This window comes from Cucurbita pepo, chromosome LG20, assembly GCF_002806865.2.
Source record: "Cucurbita pepo subsp. pepo cultivar mu-cu-16 chromosome LG20, ASM280686v2, whole genome shotgun sequence".
Taxonomy (NCBI): domain Eukaryota; kingdom Viridiplantae; phylum Streptophyta; class Magnoliopsida; order Cucurbitales; family Cucurbitaceae; genus Cucurbita; species Cucurbita pepo.
The window spans coordinates 7,648,633-7,663,860 of NC_036657.1; the positions used below are offsets into that span (position 1 = coordinate 7,648,633).

At 40.8% G+C, this 15,228-nt stretch overlaps 2 protein-coding genes across 2 annotated transcripts; both read right to left on the reverse strand.

Annotated features, from left to right (window-relative positions):
• Nucleotides 1-80: 80 nt before the first annotated feature.
• Nucleotides 81-1,723, reverse strand: LOC111782951 (serine/arginine-rich splicing factor SR45a-like). Its single transcript, XM_023663809.1, has 3 exons — nucleotides 1,624-1,723; nucleotides 1,359-1,425; nucleotides 81-1,281 (listed from the first exon to the last, which is right to left on the reverse strand). Exons 1-3 carry the CDS (start codon nucleotides 1,645-1,647, stop codon nucleotides 497-499), a joined length of 876 nt encoding a protein of 291 aa, XP_023519577.1. The 5' UTR covers nucleotides 1,648-1,723; the 3' UTR covers nucleotides 81-496.
• Nucleotides 1,724-3,854: 2,131 nt separating this feature from the next.
• Nucleotides 3,855-8,686, reverse strand: LOC111783627 (zinc finger CCCH domain-containing protein 40-like). The gene is made up of 4 exons (XM_023664544.1): nucleotides 8,402-8,686; nucleotides 7,830-8,099; nucleotides 7,428-7,651; nucleotides 3,855-5,034 (listed from the first exon to the last, which is right to left on the reverse strand). The coding sequence occupies exons 1-4, from the start codon at nucleotides 8,504-8,506 to the stop codon at nucleotides 4,116-4,118; spliced, it is 1,518 nt and encodes a 505-aa protein (XP_023520312.1). The 5' UTR covers nucleotides 8,507-8,686; the 3' UTR covers nucleotides 3,855-4,115.
• Between the last annotated feature and the right edge of the window lie 6,542 nt (nucleotides 8,687-15,228).

A 15,228-nucleotide genomic window follows, 5' to 3' on the forward strand; every position in this document is an offset into this window, starting at 1 on the left:
TCAACCGAATTCGAAATTTTTAATGTAAATTTTTTGAAAATTCGAACATCATAACTACGGAGACCATCAATTCACCCAACTAAATTAACTCTGCTCATCTTACTAATGAGAGATGATCAGTCTCCTGTAATATCAGAAGCTACCAATGCCAACAGAATAGGAAATACATGCTAAATAAATCAAAATATTAGCAGAAAATGGTAGCAAACTATTAATAGCAAATACAGTAGGCTCAAGTCCCAAATCACAATATAAATATATGATATTCCACCCGCAGACCGGGTGCCTTCAAAAGTACATAAAATAGACCCAACGACCGACCCACGAGCTTGAGCTGGAAATCGACATTAAACTTTAGACCCATCATTTTCACCTTCACAAGTCCACGGGCAGGCACTTCATAGTTATAAATCATGGCCATGAAGCTGTTGAAGACACTTCCCATTAACAATTCCAACATATCTTGGCTATATGAGGATGTCGGTAGATCAGTCAATCAAGCAGGACTAACAGACCTTGAAACCACACTTTGACTTCTCGATTGACTCCCACCAGAATGCCCTCTCTTACGTGGACTCTCATAATGTCGTCTCGGGGTATGGCTGCAAGAGCGACTCCTTGAGCCCCTTGATTCAGGAGAAACACTGCGTGAATAGCTCCCTGATCTACTGCTTCGTTCAGAGGAAATACTACGTGAGTAACTACTCCTCGATTCCTGGGAGGGGCTGCGAGAGTAACTCCTTAAGGTTCTCCTCCTCGGTGAAAGGCTCCTAGAAACTGACCGATACTTGTGCCTTCTGTAGTAGGGTTCAGGGGATCGATGCATGCGCCTTCTGTAGTAGGGTTCAGGGGACCGATGCCTGTGCCTTCTATAGTAAGGTTCAGGGGAATAACAATCATAAGGTGAGTAAGACCTGTCACATCTCCTGGTAGGTGTCCTATGCGGTGAGCAGGATCGAGAATATGACCGGGACCAATGCCTGTGCCTTCTATAGTAAGGTTCAGGCGAATAACAGTCATAAGGTGAGTAAGACCTGTCGCGTCTCCTGGTAGGTAACCTATACGGTGTGCGGGATCGAGAATATGACCTATGATGCCTATAGTCCGGAGAATCATATCTTCGACGGCTATAAGGGGAGAACGATCTTTGGCGTCGGTCAACAGAATAGGATCTACTCCTGCTACGATCAGATGAATAATGAGATGAGCAACTCGAGCTTCTATATGGAGAGTAGCTAGGAGAACGCCGAGAAGAGTAGCTGTGCGACGACCTGTGTCTCTCTGTTAGAATGAAACGGATTAGACAGAAATATCAACACACTTCACAGCAATAAGCCAGCATTAGATTAAAATCTCACCACTAACTGTTCTAACAAGTCCAAGATATTTCCCAGGAGTTGGGGTTCTACCTCTCCGTCTTCGAGCCTATCAAATTATTAAAGATAAAAAATGAGATAACTCAAACATCCATCTAAGAGAAGTACCAGCAGGGGCTGAAGTCATAGTGTAGAGAGACAAACAGGAAAAAGAAAAAGAAAAAGAAAAAGAAAAAAAAAAAGAGGGGCTAAAATACTGAGATAACACATGATTCAATTGGCAGAAATAAAGAGATGCAGGGCATACAACCCCAATGTTCTGAGACTTCATGTGTTTGTTTCGATTGTTTAGTTGTAGTTTTGAGTTTGATGAAGAGCTGCTACACACAGCTAACCTGCTGTCAAAAAAACTTCAAGTGCATAGAAGCAAAATTCAAATCTCCAGGTCTCTAAAACATTTATAAGTTTCAATTTCTTGTTCTGTTGTCATTATTACTCTTCGTGGGATTCAGATTCTTTATTATGAACCAAGTTACAAATGGAAAAGATGTCATTAATATGCTGGAAGTTCATGTCTAGCTAAGTCTATAAACTACGTAGCAAGTCGGAGCAGTAATGATCTGTACCATTACTTAGGTTTAGGTGCTCTAAGAGATCAGGTGCCTAGTCGGTGTTCTACTTGTAGATCGTGGACCTCTCAATTTTCTTTTAGTGTTCTTGACTATTTTATCAGGTATGAAAGTTAGTAGTTGTGTTTTCCTGTTTTCTATATGAGCCGGTGATTCATATATTCGGTTCTTTCTTTTTCTTTTTCTTCTTCTTCGGTTCTTGCATGACAAGGGAGCCGTCTTTTTACGAAGAGATCGAGAGAAAATCAGTGAGCTCCACTGTTTGGCCACTGCATATTTAACAAGGGTCCTAAAAGTTGCAGTGAACTTCCTGAGGACTTTTTGCTTAGTTCATCGGTTTTTTATTTTTTATTTACGTGGTGTGAATTGCTAAATCTCTTACCTTTTGGTTCGTTCGTCTACCAATACTCGTTCTTTATGGAACTTGCCGAGGAACTGGAACTGTCCCTGGAACTCTGGCTAGCAAATATACTTCCCCTCGCCCTTATAGATCTGGAAGCCCTCATGCTGTAGACGTTGGTCTAGTTTGTACTTTTTTGATTTAAACTATCCCTAAATGACTTGTTCGTGTTCTCAGTTGTTTCTGTCTTTGCTACTATCATAACAACTCGTACTTACAGTAGAGCTTATCTTGTCGCATATCTGTCCTTGGCGGTTAACTTTTAAGTAGCTTTGCGTTAGTTTCTTTCTTTTTATATTGTAGGTACTGAAGGTTACCTTTCTCACTATTAATGATTGTGGAAGAGGCCAGGCTAAGACAAATTTGATCTTTTTTAGGTGCTTTTAATATCGTTTGTGAAGTAAACGAAGGGTACTGATATTATTAGTATCCTAATTTTACTTACTGAATTATTAGGTTTGGATTAAGAAGGATATTTACAATATCACTCTTCTTAGTTTGCGTGTACACCTAGTCTTGGGATTCGTATAGTAGGAGTCTGTTTCTCTTCTTGACGTCTGAATTTTGTAATACATGAGGCTTTACTAAGATTAAGGTGGATTTTATAGGTACGTTTAGCGTATTTTGTTGCTCTTAATGTTGGGCTTGGATTGAGAAGGGCATTTGTAGTAGTATCCGTGGAGTTTACTTTTAAATCTTGTCTCGGGGTTGTAAAGTAGAGTCTGTTGGAAAAGACATGAAAATTCATCAAATGAAAGAAAAAGAAAGAACCTACCGTACAAATCAACGAATGCAAAACCTAAATCGAAGCACAAGGTAACCGAGCGTTCTTCTCAGTTCTCACTCAATCACAGCGGCCTACAGAACGGCGATTCGCGGCAAAATAATAAAACGTCTGGCTCTCAAGCTCAATAGTAAAAGCATCAGAGAGTTTTGCGTACGAAAAAGGCAAAAGCGATATATATACCCGCCAAGCCAAAAGAAGTTTCTGGAGCATCGGACATCAAATCAAAATTTAAAACGCAATTAAAAAAGTTTCGCTTCCGTATACAAATGCCTCTTCAAATCGGGAAATACTAGTCTAGAGTCTAGCACACGCAATGTTATCGTGGGCATCAAGCGCGTGGTAGAATGTCACCTGTCGATCTTCAGACGGAAGAAATAATCCAACGGTCTATAAAAATGGAAAAAGGATAGCCTTGGAAGAGTAAATTTGAACCAGAAAAAATAGTGCAAAAATTTGCTATTTTCTAATTTCTGATTTTCCAGACAATATTTAATGTATTAACTTTTCATTAATTATAATTGTAAAAAAATTTCCTAATTTGTAAAAATAATAACGTTGGATAATCAATAAATTAAAAATAGTAATAAACNTTAATGTATTAAATTTTCATTAATTATAATTGTAAAAAAATTTAATAATTTGTAAAAAAAAAAAAAAACACCAATAACGTTGGATAATCAATAAATTAAAAATAGTAATAAACGAATTTAACTTCCATTTCATTTTAGATCAAACTAACACAAGAACCAAACTTCCCCTCAAAAAAGATTGGGAAATGGAAGCAACAAATCCAAACAGCTCACCCTGTGTCGCGTAAAAAGAGTGTCATATTAGATAATAAAGTCATGACAACAAAGGCAAAGACAACAACAGGGGCTGGCTAACGCCTTCCCGACTCAGAGAGGTCCTGCACCTCCTCGTCCAAGTGACTATATTCAGTTTCTGAATCGACAACAGCCAGCCTCGGCACCTCGAGAGTTGATCTACGATGATGCAGGTTCGGAAGGTGTTGCAGATGGGGCAGACGCTGATGGTGTTGATCCCTGTGGTGCTGAACCTGAGGATGCTCCTCCATGGGATGGAGGGGCTGAGCCTGGTGGTACAGAATGCTGCTGATATTGCTGGGTACCTGAAGGAGGATACGGTTGGGGCTGGGGCGGCATGCTCGAATGATAAGGAGGGTATGGGGGATAATGTTGCACGTACCCATACGGCGGATAAAATTGCTGTTGATATTGTGTAGGAGGTGGTGGGTGCATTGTGTGATAGGGAAATTGATGTCCTTGTTGATGCTGTTTCTCGGAACCAGGTCGAGTTTCGGTTGAACCTGCAGGTCCGTTAGGAGGCCCCCCCGCTTCGTGGGTTGAAACCAGAGCCCCCATCCTTTGAGGGTCCATTGAAGGGTAGAATGCCCTCTCCTGCTGCGGTGGTGGTGGTGGGATATTGTAGTAGTGCATAGCTTGGGGTTGATCATGACTGCCTGAAGGGTGTAAGTGGTTATGCTGCTGCGAGATAACTGCTCGAGGCAACATTCCACTGTGAGCCACCGCAGCTTGCTTCGCTTCATCGGAACCTTCCGACTCGGGTTTTGGTGCTTGAGGTCTACCCCACATCAATTTCAACCTAAGGCCCTTGATTACCAGCTTGTTGGAAAGCTCTTCTGCAGCCTTCTCTGCACCTTCTCTGGTGGTGTAAGTTACAAAAGCGCATGCTCTCTGTAGCACCATTCTGATGGATTCAATTTCACCATGAGCGTAAAAGTTATCTCGAAGATCTTGCTCGGTGACTCGAGCATCAAGTCCGCCCACATACAAGGTTCTAATACTCTCATCCTCTGGAGGCTCCAGAGAGGGCATCTCTCCAGCCTTGTTAAGAAGCTTCAGTGCAACTGGATCATTAACCCTGAGTTGGTTAGAAAAGAAGGTTTGTTAGCAATATATCTGCGTACATTCTAAATGACAAAATATGTAGCAGTTTTTAAACATTTTTGCAAATAGAAGACCGAAATGTGAATGAAATATATCTCCGCCATCTATTTCAGTCATTATGATCGGAATGTAACCATCAAATTAAATTTGATACCGCTCACAACAACCCACGTATACTTGCTAATGAGTACTCTTCCTTTGGTAAGTGAGGGTAACTACCTGTATCAACGCTAACTCCCTCCAAATTCCAAAATGGCTTACGTGTACCCTTTGATAAATGAAACATTTCGAGCACAGTTCCAGCGTAGATGCTCGACTTATACCTCCTCCTCTTTGTTGGACCAATTGGTGCATTTACTTGGGAAGATGTACAAGAGCCCTTTTTTTATGGAGATGTCAGTTCACTCGTTCAATTTGAAACTGTATTTTGGAGACCTTTGAGGTTAGTTTGGCCCATAGCAGGGATTCTCATCATAAGGAAGAGTAGTATTCTCAAGAGTGCTTGATCCTTTGTTAGAGGCTGTTAATAGCGACCGAACTCCACACTAATATGATATTGTCCACTTTGAACATAAGCACTCATGAGTTTCTTTTGGTTTTCCCAAAGGCATCATATCAATGGAGATAGTATTCCTCACTTAAATACTCGTGATATTCCCCCTAATTAGCCAATGTGGGTCACTTATTATACCTATGATCTTCCCCTTAGTTAGCCAATGTGAGGACTCCAACAATCCTCAACCGAGACACAATGCCCCTCTTTGGGTATAATCTGTAGAGACGTTTGTATAATCATTTGTTATGTTAGAGTACATTTGTTAGGTTCTAGTTTAGCTCTCTTTCTCTCTTTTTGAGATGCTATTTTTTGTAGGGTCCAATTTATGTTTGCCCTTTTTGTATTCTTTCATTCGATTTCTTGAAAATTGCCAATGTGCATAGCAGTTGGCAACTATAATCCTATACTCAATAAGAGACTTCTACAACTCTGAATCAGAGACATCAAACTCTTGTACACAGAAGCACTAACTCCTACATTGAACTACGCTTTTGCATGCCATCAATTTAAAACAAGGAATCACCATAATGAGTACGTAAATATCATAACTCCTACGTTTCTAAGCAAGGAAGTATATATTATTATTTGATAAACAGGTATAGGACAATTATCAATTTTTAGGATATCTAAAAAATAGGCCATAATCGAAAATAAAATAAAGTTGCATATCTTATGATTTCAGTCTATACAATTGTTTATGATCTAAAAACAATCATGAAAACAATTGCAAATAAAAGGTTATTCATAGAGAAAAACAATGGTAGCTTGATTGAGGAAAAGGTGGTACCATCCAGTATCAATCGAAAGAGAACTGCAGATTTGTGTTCTAATAAAAAAGAAATAGAGGAGGAAAGATATCAAATGTGAGAAATAGATAAAAGAGAGAGAAGAGAAATCGACTATGTCAAGCAGTTGAGTGAAGGCAACAGAAGTTTCACCTTCAATAAGGTAAGAACCTTAGTTCAGAAGGGGAAATTTTTTTTATAGGAGGATAAACCTCCACAAATAGAACAAAAGATATAATGGGGATGAGAAATCAACCCAACGAAGCCAAGGGGATTACAAGGTTGAGATTGTCAAAGGGTGATAGAATTTGTACTTCAGTGAAATCCCACATCGGTTGGAGAGAGGAACGAAACATTTTTCTTATAAGAATGTGGAAACCTCTCCCTAGCAGAGGCATTTTAAAACCGTGAGAGGCTGACGGTGATACGTAACGGGCCAACGGACACTATCTACTAGTGGTAGGCTTGGGTTGTTACAAATGGTATCAAAGCCAGACATCAGGTGGCATGCTAGCATGGACGCTGGGTCCCCAAGGGGGATGGATTGTTAGATCCCACATCAGTTAGAGAGGGGAACGAAACATTCCTTATAAAGGGGTGGAAATCTCTCCTTACAAAACGCGTTTCAAAACCATAAGGCTGACGGCAATACGTAACAGGACAAAGTGGATAATATCTACTAGCTGTGGGCTTGGGCTATTACAACTTCAATGTCTCATCTTTGGAAATACTACTCATATCCCACTAAGTACTAAATTCTAATTTAAAAGGCCACCAATCAATTGTTTGCATATGAATAACTGAGCAATAATCCCTGTTTTCCAACAAATAATTACTTTGGAAGACTATACACATCATATGATATAAACTCAAAAAAAGCTTAAAATATGCAACCAAATGCAAGATGATGACTGTGAAAAAATCATAGAGAATAAATAGATAGATCAAAATAAATAGCAAATCATTCAAAATAAATAGATTGGACACATAACAGCAAATCATTCAAAATAAATAGATCAACCATACCCGTAATAACGATCCTTTATATTTTGCTGGGACAACTCTCCAGTTTCAGGCATCTCATGTCTGTAAGGGCATTCAGAACCTCTGGTGCATTCACCCCTAATATAAAAACTACAAACATGTGCACGGTTCCTCTTGTAATACGGCGTAGTTCGTTGAAGCTTCAGAATAGTATCGTTTGGCCGTGCCTTTCCATATGAAGACTCATAATCAATACCAGCTCTAGCCTGCATGGTCAACATTGAACAAAATTAGCATAAAGCAAGCAACAACGAAGTTGCAAAGACCTTCTAAAGCTTTCAAATAGAAAAATTACAATTGAAGTTCACCGGATTTATTTCACCAACAACTACAAGGCGAAATTATCCTATAATCCAAGGAAATACTCCAGCAGAAAGTGCATACCTTCCGATCATGCTCCTCAGCAAAATATTCCCTATTCACATCGCTCTTCGGAATAGAATCATTGGAGTTGATAGATAGGGCGATATCCCGAACCTGAACCGGTAAGCCATATTCAAGGTCCAAAAGGCAAACTTGACATACATTTTTTAACTTACTACATGTCTGGCAAATCTCTGTTTTCTTATATCTAGCATCACGTCCAGGCCTCCACCTGAAAACTGTAAATGGGCGCGTGCATATTTTGCATTCTTTATCATAATCAGCTTTCGTCTGCATTCAGAAATCACATTCATTAAATCAAAGTCATGTCTCGAGTGAATACTAACCCACAAATCCATTGTTCTTCCCACATATAAAAATCATAACAGTTAACAGAAACCATCTGGGTCCTTATTCAACCACGTACATTAATTTAGAGTATCTTCAGGAACATGACAATTCGAAAAGGAATTATTCGAACATTCGAGTGATTAATTGTGGTGTTTTGAACGTAAAAGTTTTTGCCCTAGCTTATTGAGCGCACCATCTCCATGATTCGCTAAATAAGATAGGAGAAGGAAGAACGAACATACCATGCGAACGTAGGGGTTATCGCCGAGGCAAGACTCGCAGATGATGGGAAAATCAGAGCGCTCCCAGCCATCAGCTTCCAGATCCCTCAGTAACCGATGCGCCATGAAAAATTCTAGTCGAGCCCAACCAACTCTCTCCTCGCAACCTTGAGAGGAACTTTCAAGAAATCAATCAAGTCTTCGGAAATCTCCAATCAGTAACTCAGCCTTCAAACTCAACGACCGCCATAGCCAAGGGAAGAATGGCTGATTATAAAAAAAAAAAAAAAAAAAAAAAAAAAAAAAAAAAAAAAAAAAAAAAAAANTCGTGAATAGGAATGCACATGTGTTCCCGTTAGGTCTAAATATGGGTCGGTGCAAACCCGCTTTGACTATTCCCTTTTCCTTTTCCTTTTTTAATTTATTTTCAAAACATAATTTTTATAAGATATATATTTTTTTATTTTTTTATTTTTTTATTTTTCTTTAATCGGTATTTGACAACATTTTTATTTTATTTAAATATTTAAAAATAATTGGTATCAATAATACTTCATAAAAAATAAGTATATTATAATAGATGATATATGTACATAATAACACAATCTACTGATTTACTTGTTGGTTAGCACAAAGGAAAATCTATGATTTCTGGTGTGTTACCAAACCTATGATTTCCTGGTCTTCTTACCAAACCTATGATTTTCTGGTTTGTTACAAATCTATATGATTTCATGATTTGTTACCATATAATTCTCATTATACACATCTATAAATACATGAGGTTGTGACCATATAGGTCACAGTGCCATTCAACTAACATGGTATCAAAGCCAAGGTTTATTTATTAATCTATCATATCTTCTTCATCCTCCCTCATCCACCATTTCCATTGGTCTTCTCTCCTCCATGTCTGAGGAGATTCTTCATGATGTGGTTGCCGCTACTACGTCCAAGGAGGCGTGGGATACCTTGCAGCGGATGTTTTCGTCGTCAACTCGTGCTCGCACTATTCAGATTTGTGTTGAGCTCGCCACGTCCAAGAAACGCGATCTGCTGCAAGTTATTTTTGCAAGATCAAAGGGCTGGCCATCGAGCTGGCCGCCGCCGGCTCTGCCTTGGCCCTGACTATCTTCTTACTGGTCTTGGCCATGACCATGATCCCTTCGTCACTTGGATGACTACCAAGAGTGAAACCCTCGCGCTTGATAATGTGTTTGCACATCTAATGGCGTTTGAAGCTCGCCAACTACAACACCAGGCTGATCTTCAGTTAAATTCTGGATCTTCTACCAATTATGCTGGTCGTGGTGATCAGCAGAAGAACCGTGGGCATAGGGATCGTGGTCGTGGCCGTTCTCAAGGTGGTGCGCCCTCTCGTCCTGCTGGTGATCGTCGTGACCCTTCTGCTCATCCTTCCTGTCAGATCTGCGGCAAAGTGGGGCATACTGATGTTCGCTGCTGGCATAGGATGGATGAGTCCTATCAAGATGAACCTCCTTCTGCTCCTTTTGCTCCTTCTGCGGCACTGGCAACTACTTCATCTTACAAGATCGATCCAAATTGGTACAGCGACACAAGCGCCACTGATCATATCACCAGTGACCTGAATCGTCTCACTGTGCGTGAACGCTATCATGGAGGTGAACAAGTTCAAGTCGGCAATTGAGCAGGTTTGCGTATTTTGCATACTGATCATTCTTTAATTAATACTGCTCGTCCTCTTGTATTGCGTAATATTTTGCATGTACCTGAAATTTCCAAACATCTTCTTTCGATTCATAAATTCTCGTGATAATGACGTATTTTTTTAATACCATCCTTGACATTTTTCTATTAAGGATCGACGGTCGAGGAAAAGTCTTCTAGACGGGAGGTGTGAGTCTGGTCTCCATCCTATTAAGCAATCTGATGTCGATGATCTCAAGCACGTCTTAGTGAGCAGATCTACTACTCACGCCCAATGGCATGCACGTCTTGGACATCCTTCATCAAGTAGTAAAGTCAATTTTACGTCTCAATAACATTTCGTGTGCTAGTGAGTCATCTTTGCCAGTTTGTAATGCGTGTCAATCAGCAAAAAGTCATCAGTTACTATATACTAGTTCTTCTCATAGGTCTTCGTCATCTTTGGAACTTATTTTTTTTGGATGTTTGGGGCCCTGTACCTCCATATGTTGGGGGTTTTAAATATTATATTAGCATCATTGATGATTTCAATAAATTTTCGTGGACCTATTTGATGCATGATCGTACAAAAAATCTTCGTATATTTTTGCAGTTCCAAGCTCATGTTGAGCGCCTCCTAGATACTAAAATCAAATGTGTCGAGTCTGATTGGGGTGGGGAATTTCAGAAAATTCATAACACATTCTTTCGTTCCCTTGGAATCGCTCATCGTGTTTCGTGCCCTCACACATATCAACAAAATGGGTCTACTAAACGCAAACACCGTCATATTGTTGAAACTGACCTAGCCCTTCTAGCTCATGCTGATGTACCTATTAAATTTTGGGATGACGCGTTTCTTACAGCCACATATTTCATCAATCGTCTTTCTACTCGTGTCATCGATAACAAATGCCCCTTAGAGCTTCTTTTTCACACCCCACCAAATTACTCTTTATTAAAAGTTTTTGGGTGTGCTTGTTGGCCTCATCTTCGCCCTTATAACAAACAAAAGCTCTCTTTTCGATCCAAGGAATGTGTCTTTCTAGGCTTCATTTCTTTACATAAAGGGTATAAGTGTCTTGACACCGATTCTGGTCGTGTCTATATTTCTAGAGACATCATATTTGATGAGAATGTTTTTCCGTTCAAGAGAACCCCACCCAATTCTTCCCCAACCTTGCAGCCAATGCACAATGCCCCTCATTTGTGCACCTTGCGTTTGGGTAATAGCAATACTAATTTGGAGAATGATCACATGCATATATCTATGCCTACTAACTCTTTGGATGCAGAAAACCTGGTGCCCACATCAGCTTCAGAATTGCCGCCACAATCTTCCATGTCACTACCGCGCGAATCGACGTTGGTTGTTCTGTCAATGATTAGGGCCTCGGATCCTCCGCCAGCAGATAATATTTGCGCAATGCCTGGTCGGATCTTCGGTCGCTGGTCGACCGACTACTGTAGCACCAGTTACTCCCCTCGCGACGGCTGGTATGGCTGTCCCCTCTGTAAGGCCCACGTTTTGGGCCCATGGCCCAATACAATTTAATAATTATAAAAATAAGCCCTAGGGTTCAACCATTGGGGCCAAACCCTTAAGCCAGTTGCCTTTCTTCCTCCTTTTCGTCATTTTCTTCTTTAGACCGCTACCACCCAATGCTCACGCCGTCCCGCAGCCGAATATTTCCCACACCACCCCATGCCCTTCGCACATCAGAAAAACAGCCGCCCAACACCCACATTGCTGCCATGAGGGAACACCATCGTCGTCGCCAGAACCGACAACAAGAGGAGTAAACGCAACAAAGATTCAACGCGGTTTCCTCTAGGATGGTAGGATTGGAATCAACCCTTATGTAGGAAGAAGGCTTGAGTGGATTTGGACCATTGTGGATTAGGAAAGGCTAAGAAAGCAGCTACCCAGGTAAGGGACACGCCTATTGAAACTAAGCGTTTTGTTTTTTAAAAATGGGCCGAACAAATTTGTCATATGGCTATGTGGTATGTAATCTGATTGCTGTCTTCCGTGTAATTTGATTAGGTTATGTGCTGCTGTGTAATCTAATTAGGCTGTGTAATCTGATTGTTGTGTGCCATGTAATCTGATTGCTGTGTGCCGTGTAATTTGATTAGGTTGTGTGCTGCTGTGTAATCTGATTAGGCTATGTGCTGTGTAATTTGATTAGGTTGTGTGCTGTTGTGTAATCTGATTAGGGTGTGTAATCTGATTAGGTTGTGTGTTGTTGTGTAATCTGATTAGGTTGTGTGCTGTTGTGTAATCTGGTTAGGTTGTGTGTTGTTGTGTAATCTGGTTTAGGTTGTGTGTTGTGGTTAGTGGTATTTGGTGATTGAGTTTGATGCGAGTTGTATGACACAATATACGCGGGGCCTATTGCCTGCATATTATGCTTGTAGGTAGCAGCGGTTAAGGGGCTTGTGGTAATAGTTACATGTTGTGTGTTTCAGGTAACTAGCCACCAATAGTCACCTTTGGGGTGATTGTAGAAAATGACTATCAAGGTAAGGGTTACACGCTGTGTGTTTCGGGTAACCAGCCTTCAATAGTCATTTAGAGGAAATAAGGAGGGAGGTGATGTTCTTGTGGTAACAGTTACACACTGTGTGTTTCGGGTAACCAGCCAGGAATAAACATTTTAAGGAGTAAAGGTGGCGTTGATGTTCTAGTGGCAATAATCACCTGCTGCGTGTTTTGGTTGATCGCCTTATGACGATTTGTATGTTTGACCCCAATAGGGAGTTCCTTATTGAGTATTTTAATACTCACCCTGTTTTAAAAATGATTTTTGACGCGAAGCTATGGCACGGAGGTGACAAGTAGGATGCCAAAGTCAGTCATGGGGCGATTCAAGAATTTTTATGTCTTTTTGTAGTCTCATTTTGTTGGAGACGTTTCCGCACTTTTGTTATTAATTTAAACTATGTTGTGGACGCCTAGTTTATGGGAACTAGGCGGTCACACCATATTTCCTTTTGATTTTAATTTCCTTTGTTTTGAATATCTTTAGGCGGCATATTTTTAGCTTTTTAAAGGGGTACCACGCACCTAATTTATAATAAATGATCGTTTTTGCATGGTTTTCATCATCTTCAAATAAATCACATTATTTTTTGTAACGGCTCTGACCGCTACTCATATGATAAGTCGGGTTGTTACAGTTGGTATCAGAGTCTAATTATGGGATTCTGTAGACTGCTTACATCGTAAGCCAAAGAGTCGCCCATGACTGAACGGCAAACCCTCGTCACTTCCAGGTATGCTTGGCCATAAAATGGAGGAATATGTATTGTTGAATATTGAAATTACGTTGGTTATCATGGATGATTTTATGTACGCTTGTAAATCAAAATTAGTGGATAATGCATGTTGCTTAATGTACGAATATGTATTGTCGAGTATTGATATTTTGATTGGCTATTATGGGTGATTTTATGCACACTTGTAAGTCGAAAATAGTGGATAATGCATGTTGCATAATATGTGAATATGTCGTGTTAAATATTGATATTTTTATTGACTATCATGTGTGGTTTTATGTACTCGCAAGTCATAAAGTAGTGGATAATACACATTGCATAATACCCGGCTGAAAAAATGAAATTTTACGAGGTAATTAATTGTGGATTAGGAACGAAACAAGTAAAAGGATGTCTGGCCAAGTAACAAATTGGGGAGGTAAACGTGCTCGAAGCGGACCGACAAGGGGTACAGGAGAAGCCACCTTTAGAGGCCCCACTTCAAGAACAGTCAGTAAATGCGAACCCAAATCTGGGAATAGGAGTTCCCCCATCTGATCTACCGAGAGCAAACCTTGATACTCCGGAAGTACCTAATATGACTGCGATGATGGGACTAATGCAATCCATGGCATAGACAAATTGGCAATTGGCATAACTGATCCCGACCTTAGTGTAAAGTGCCAGGCAGACGACCCATCACAACCGGGGGGACGCTGACGCAACAGAAGAAAGCAAGTATTTTCGAGCTTTCAAACGTTGTGATCCCGAAGTATTCTAGGAAAAATCCCAGGACCCTGTCGTAGCTGAATTATGGTTGTCGGCTATTGTTGAAATTTTTCGACGCATGAAGTTTCCGGAGGAGCATAGACTGAGTTGCGTGACTTACCTGTTACGCGAAAATGCTAAACTGTGGTGGCAATCAGCCTCCAGGGCGATTGCTACGGACGAAGAAGATATCACTTGGACACAGTTTAGAGCAACGTTCCTCTGAAAATACTTCAAACCAGTGGTGCAAAACAAGAAGCAACGTGAATTCCTAAGCATTGAGCAAGGAAACACGTCAATAGAGGAATATGAATAAGAGTTTGTCCCGCCTGTCCCGTTTCGCCCCAATAATGGTCTCAATAGAAGAGCTGAAAGTAGAATGTTTTGTTATGGGCTTGAGGCCCGATGTCCGAGCGGCGGTGTCAGCTCACCTACAACCTGATTATGCAACAACACTCTAACTTGTCGAGATGCTCGACGATAGGGAGTATCCGACAGAAGACACCCAATCCCACTTAAACACGACGGTTGACCAGAAGAGAAAGAGAGAACAGACGTCACATACCTCCTCAAAGGTACCTTGGCACCAGGCCAAGACAAATTTAAACCAAGAGCGTAGGCAACCAAAGGCTCGCTCACAGAACACGCCACGTGATAGACCACGTTGCACAAACTGTGGGAGACGTCACGCAGGACAGTGCAAGTTTAAGAATAGGGTATGTTTCAACTGTCACCAAGAATGCCACGTTGTCGCGCATTGCACTCAAGAGAGAGCAACTAGTACCAATAGAACCCCTGGTAACCAACCGACCTCAAACCCGAGGCCAGCTCCGCAACAGGGGCAAATGTATGCTACCACTCGCTAGGAGACAGAAAACTCCAACACGGCAGTCACAAGTACACTCTCTATTCTTGGGTACTACGCATGGGTCTTGTTTGATTCTGGGACAACCCACACCTTTATCTCTACTAACCTTGTAAAACATGCAAGAGTAGAAGTTGAACCGCTAGGGTACGAGTTGTCTGTGGGTACCCCGGCAGGGGTAAGTATGGAAGCCTTCGAGAGGGTAAAGGACAGTCAGTTGTGTGTGTTGAACCACACGATGAATGTGATGTTGATAGTCCTAGATATGACCAATTTTGATGTCATC

What these genes read in the sequence shown, in the direction of transcription:
- LOC111782951 (XM_023663809.1), bottom strand. Translation starts at nt 1,647, where the DNA reads ATGAAGTCTCAGAACATTGGGGTT. An exon ending in AGTCTCAGAACATTGGGGTT is followed by an intron (nt 1,426 to 1,623) that starts GTATGCCCTGCA and finishes ATAATTTGATAG; the next exon opens with GCTCGAAGACGGAGAGGTAG. An exon ending in ACTTGTTAGAACAGTTAGTG is followed by an intron (nt 1,282 to 1,358) that starts GTGAGATTTTAA and finishes TCATTCTAACAG; the next exon opens with AGAGACACAGGTCGTCGCAC.
- LOC111783627 (XM_023664544.1), bottom strand. Translation starts at nt 8,506, where the DNA reads ATGGCGCATCGGTTACTGAGGGATCTGGAAGCTGATGGCTGGGAGCGC. An exon ending in ATAACCCCTACGTTCGCATG is followed by an intron (nt 8,100 to 8,401) that starts GTATGTTCGTTC and finishes TTCTGAATGCAG; the next exon opens with ACGAAAGCTGATTATGATAA. An exon ending in ATAAAGGATCGTTATTACGG is followed by an intron (nt 5,035 to 7,427) that starts GTATGGTTGATC and finishes TAACCAACTCAG; the next exon opens with GGTTAATGATCCAGTTGCAC.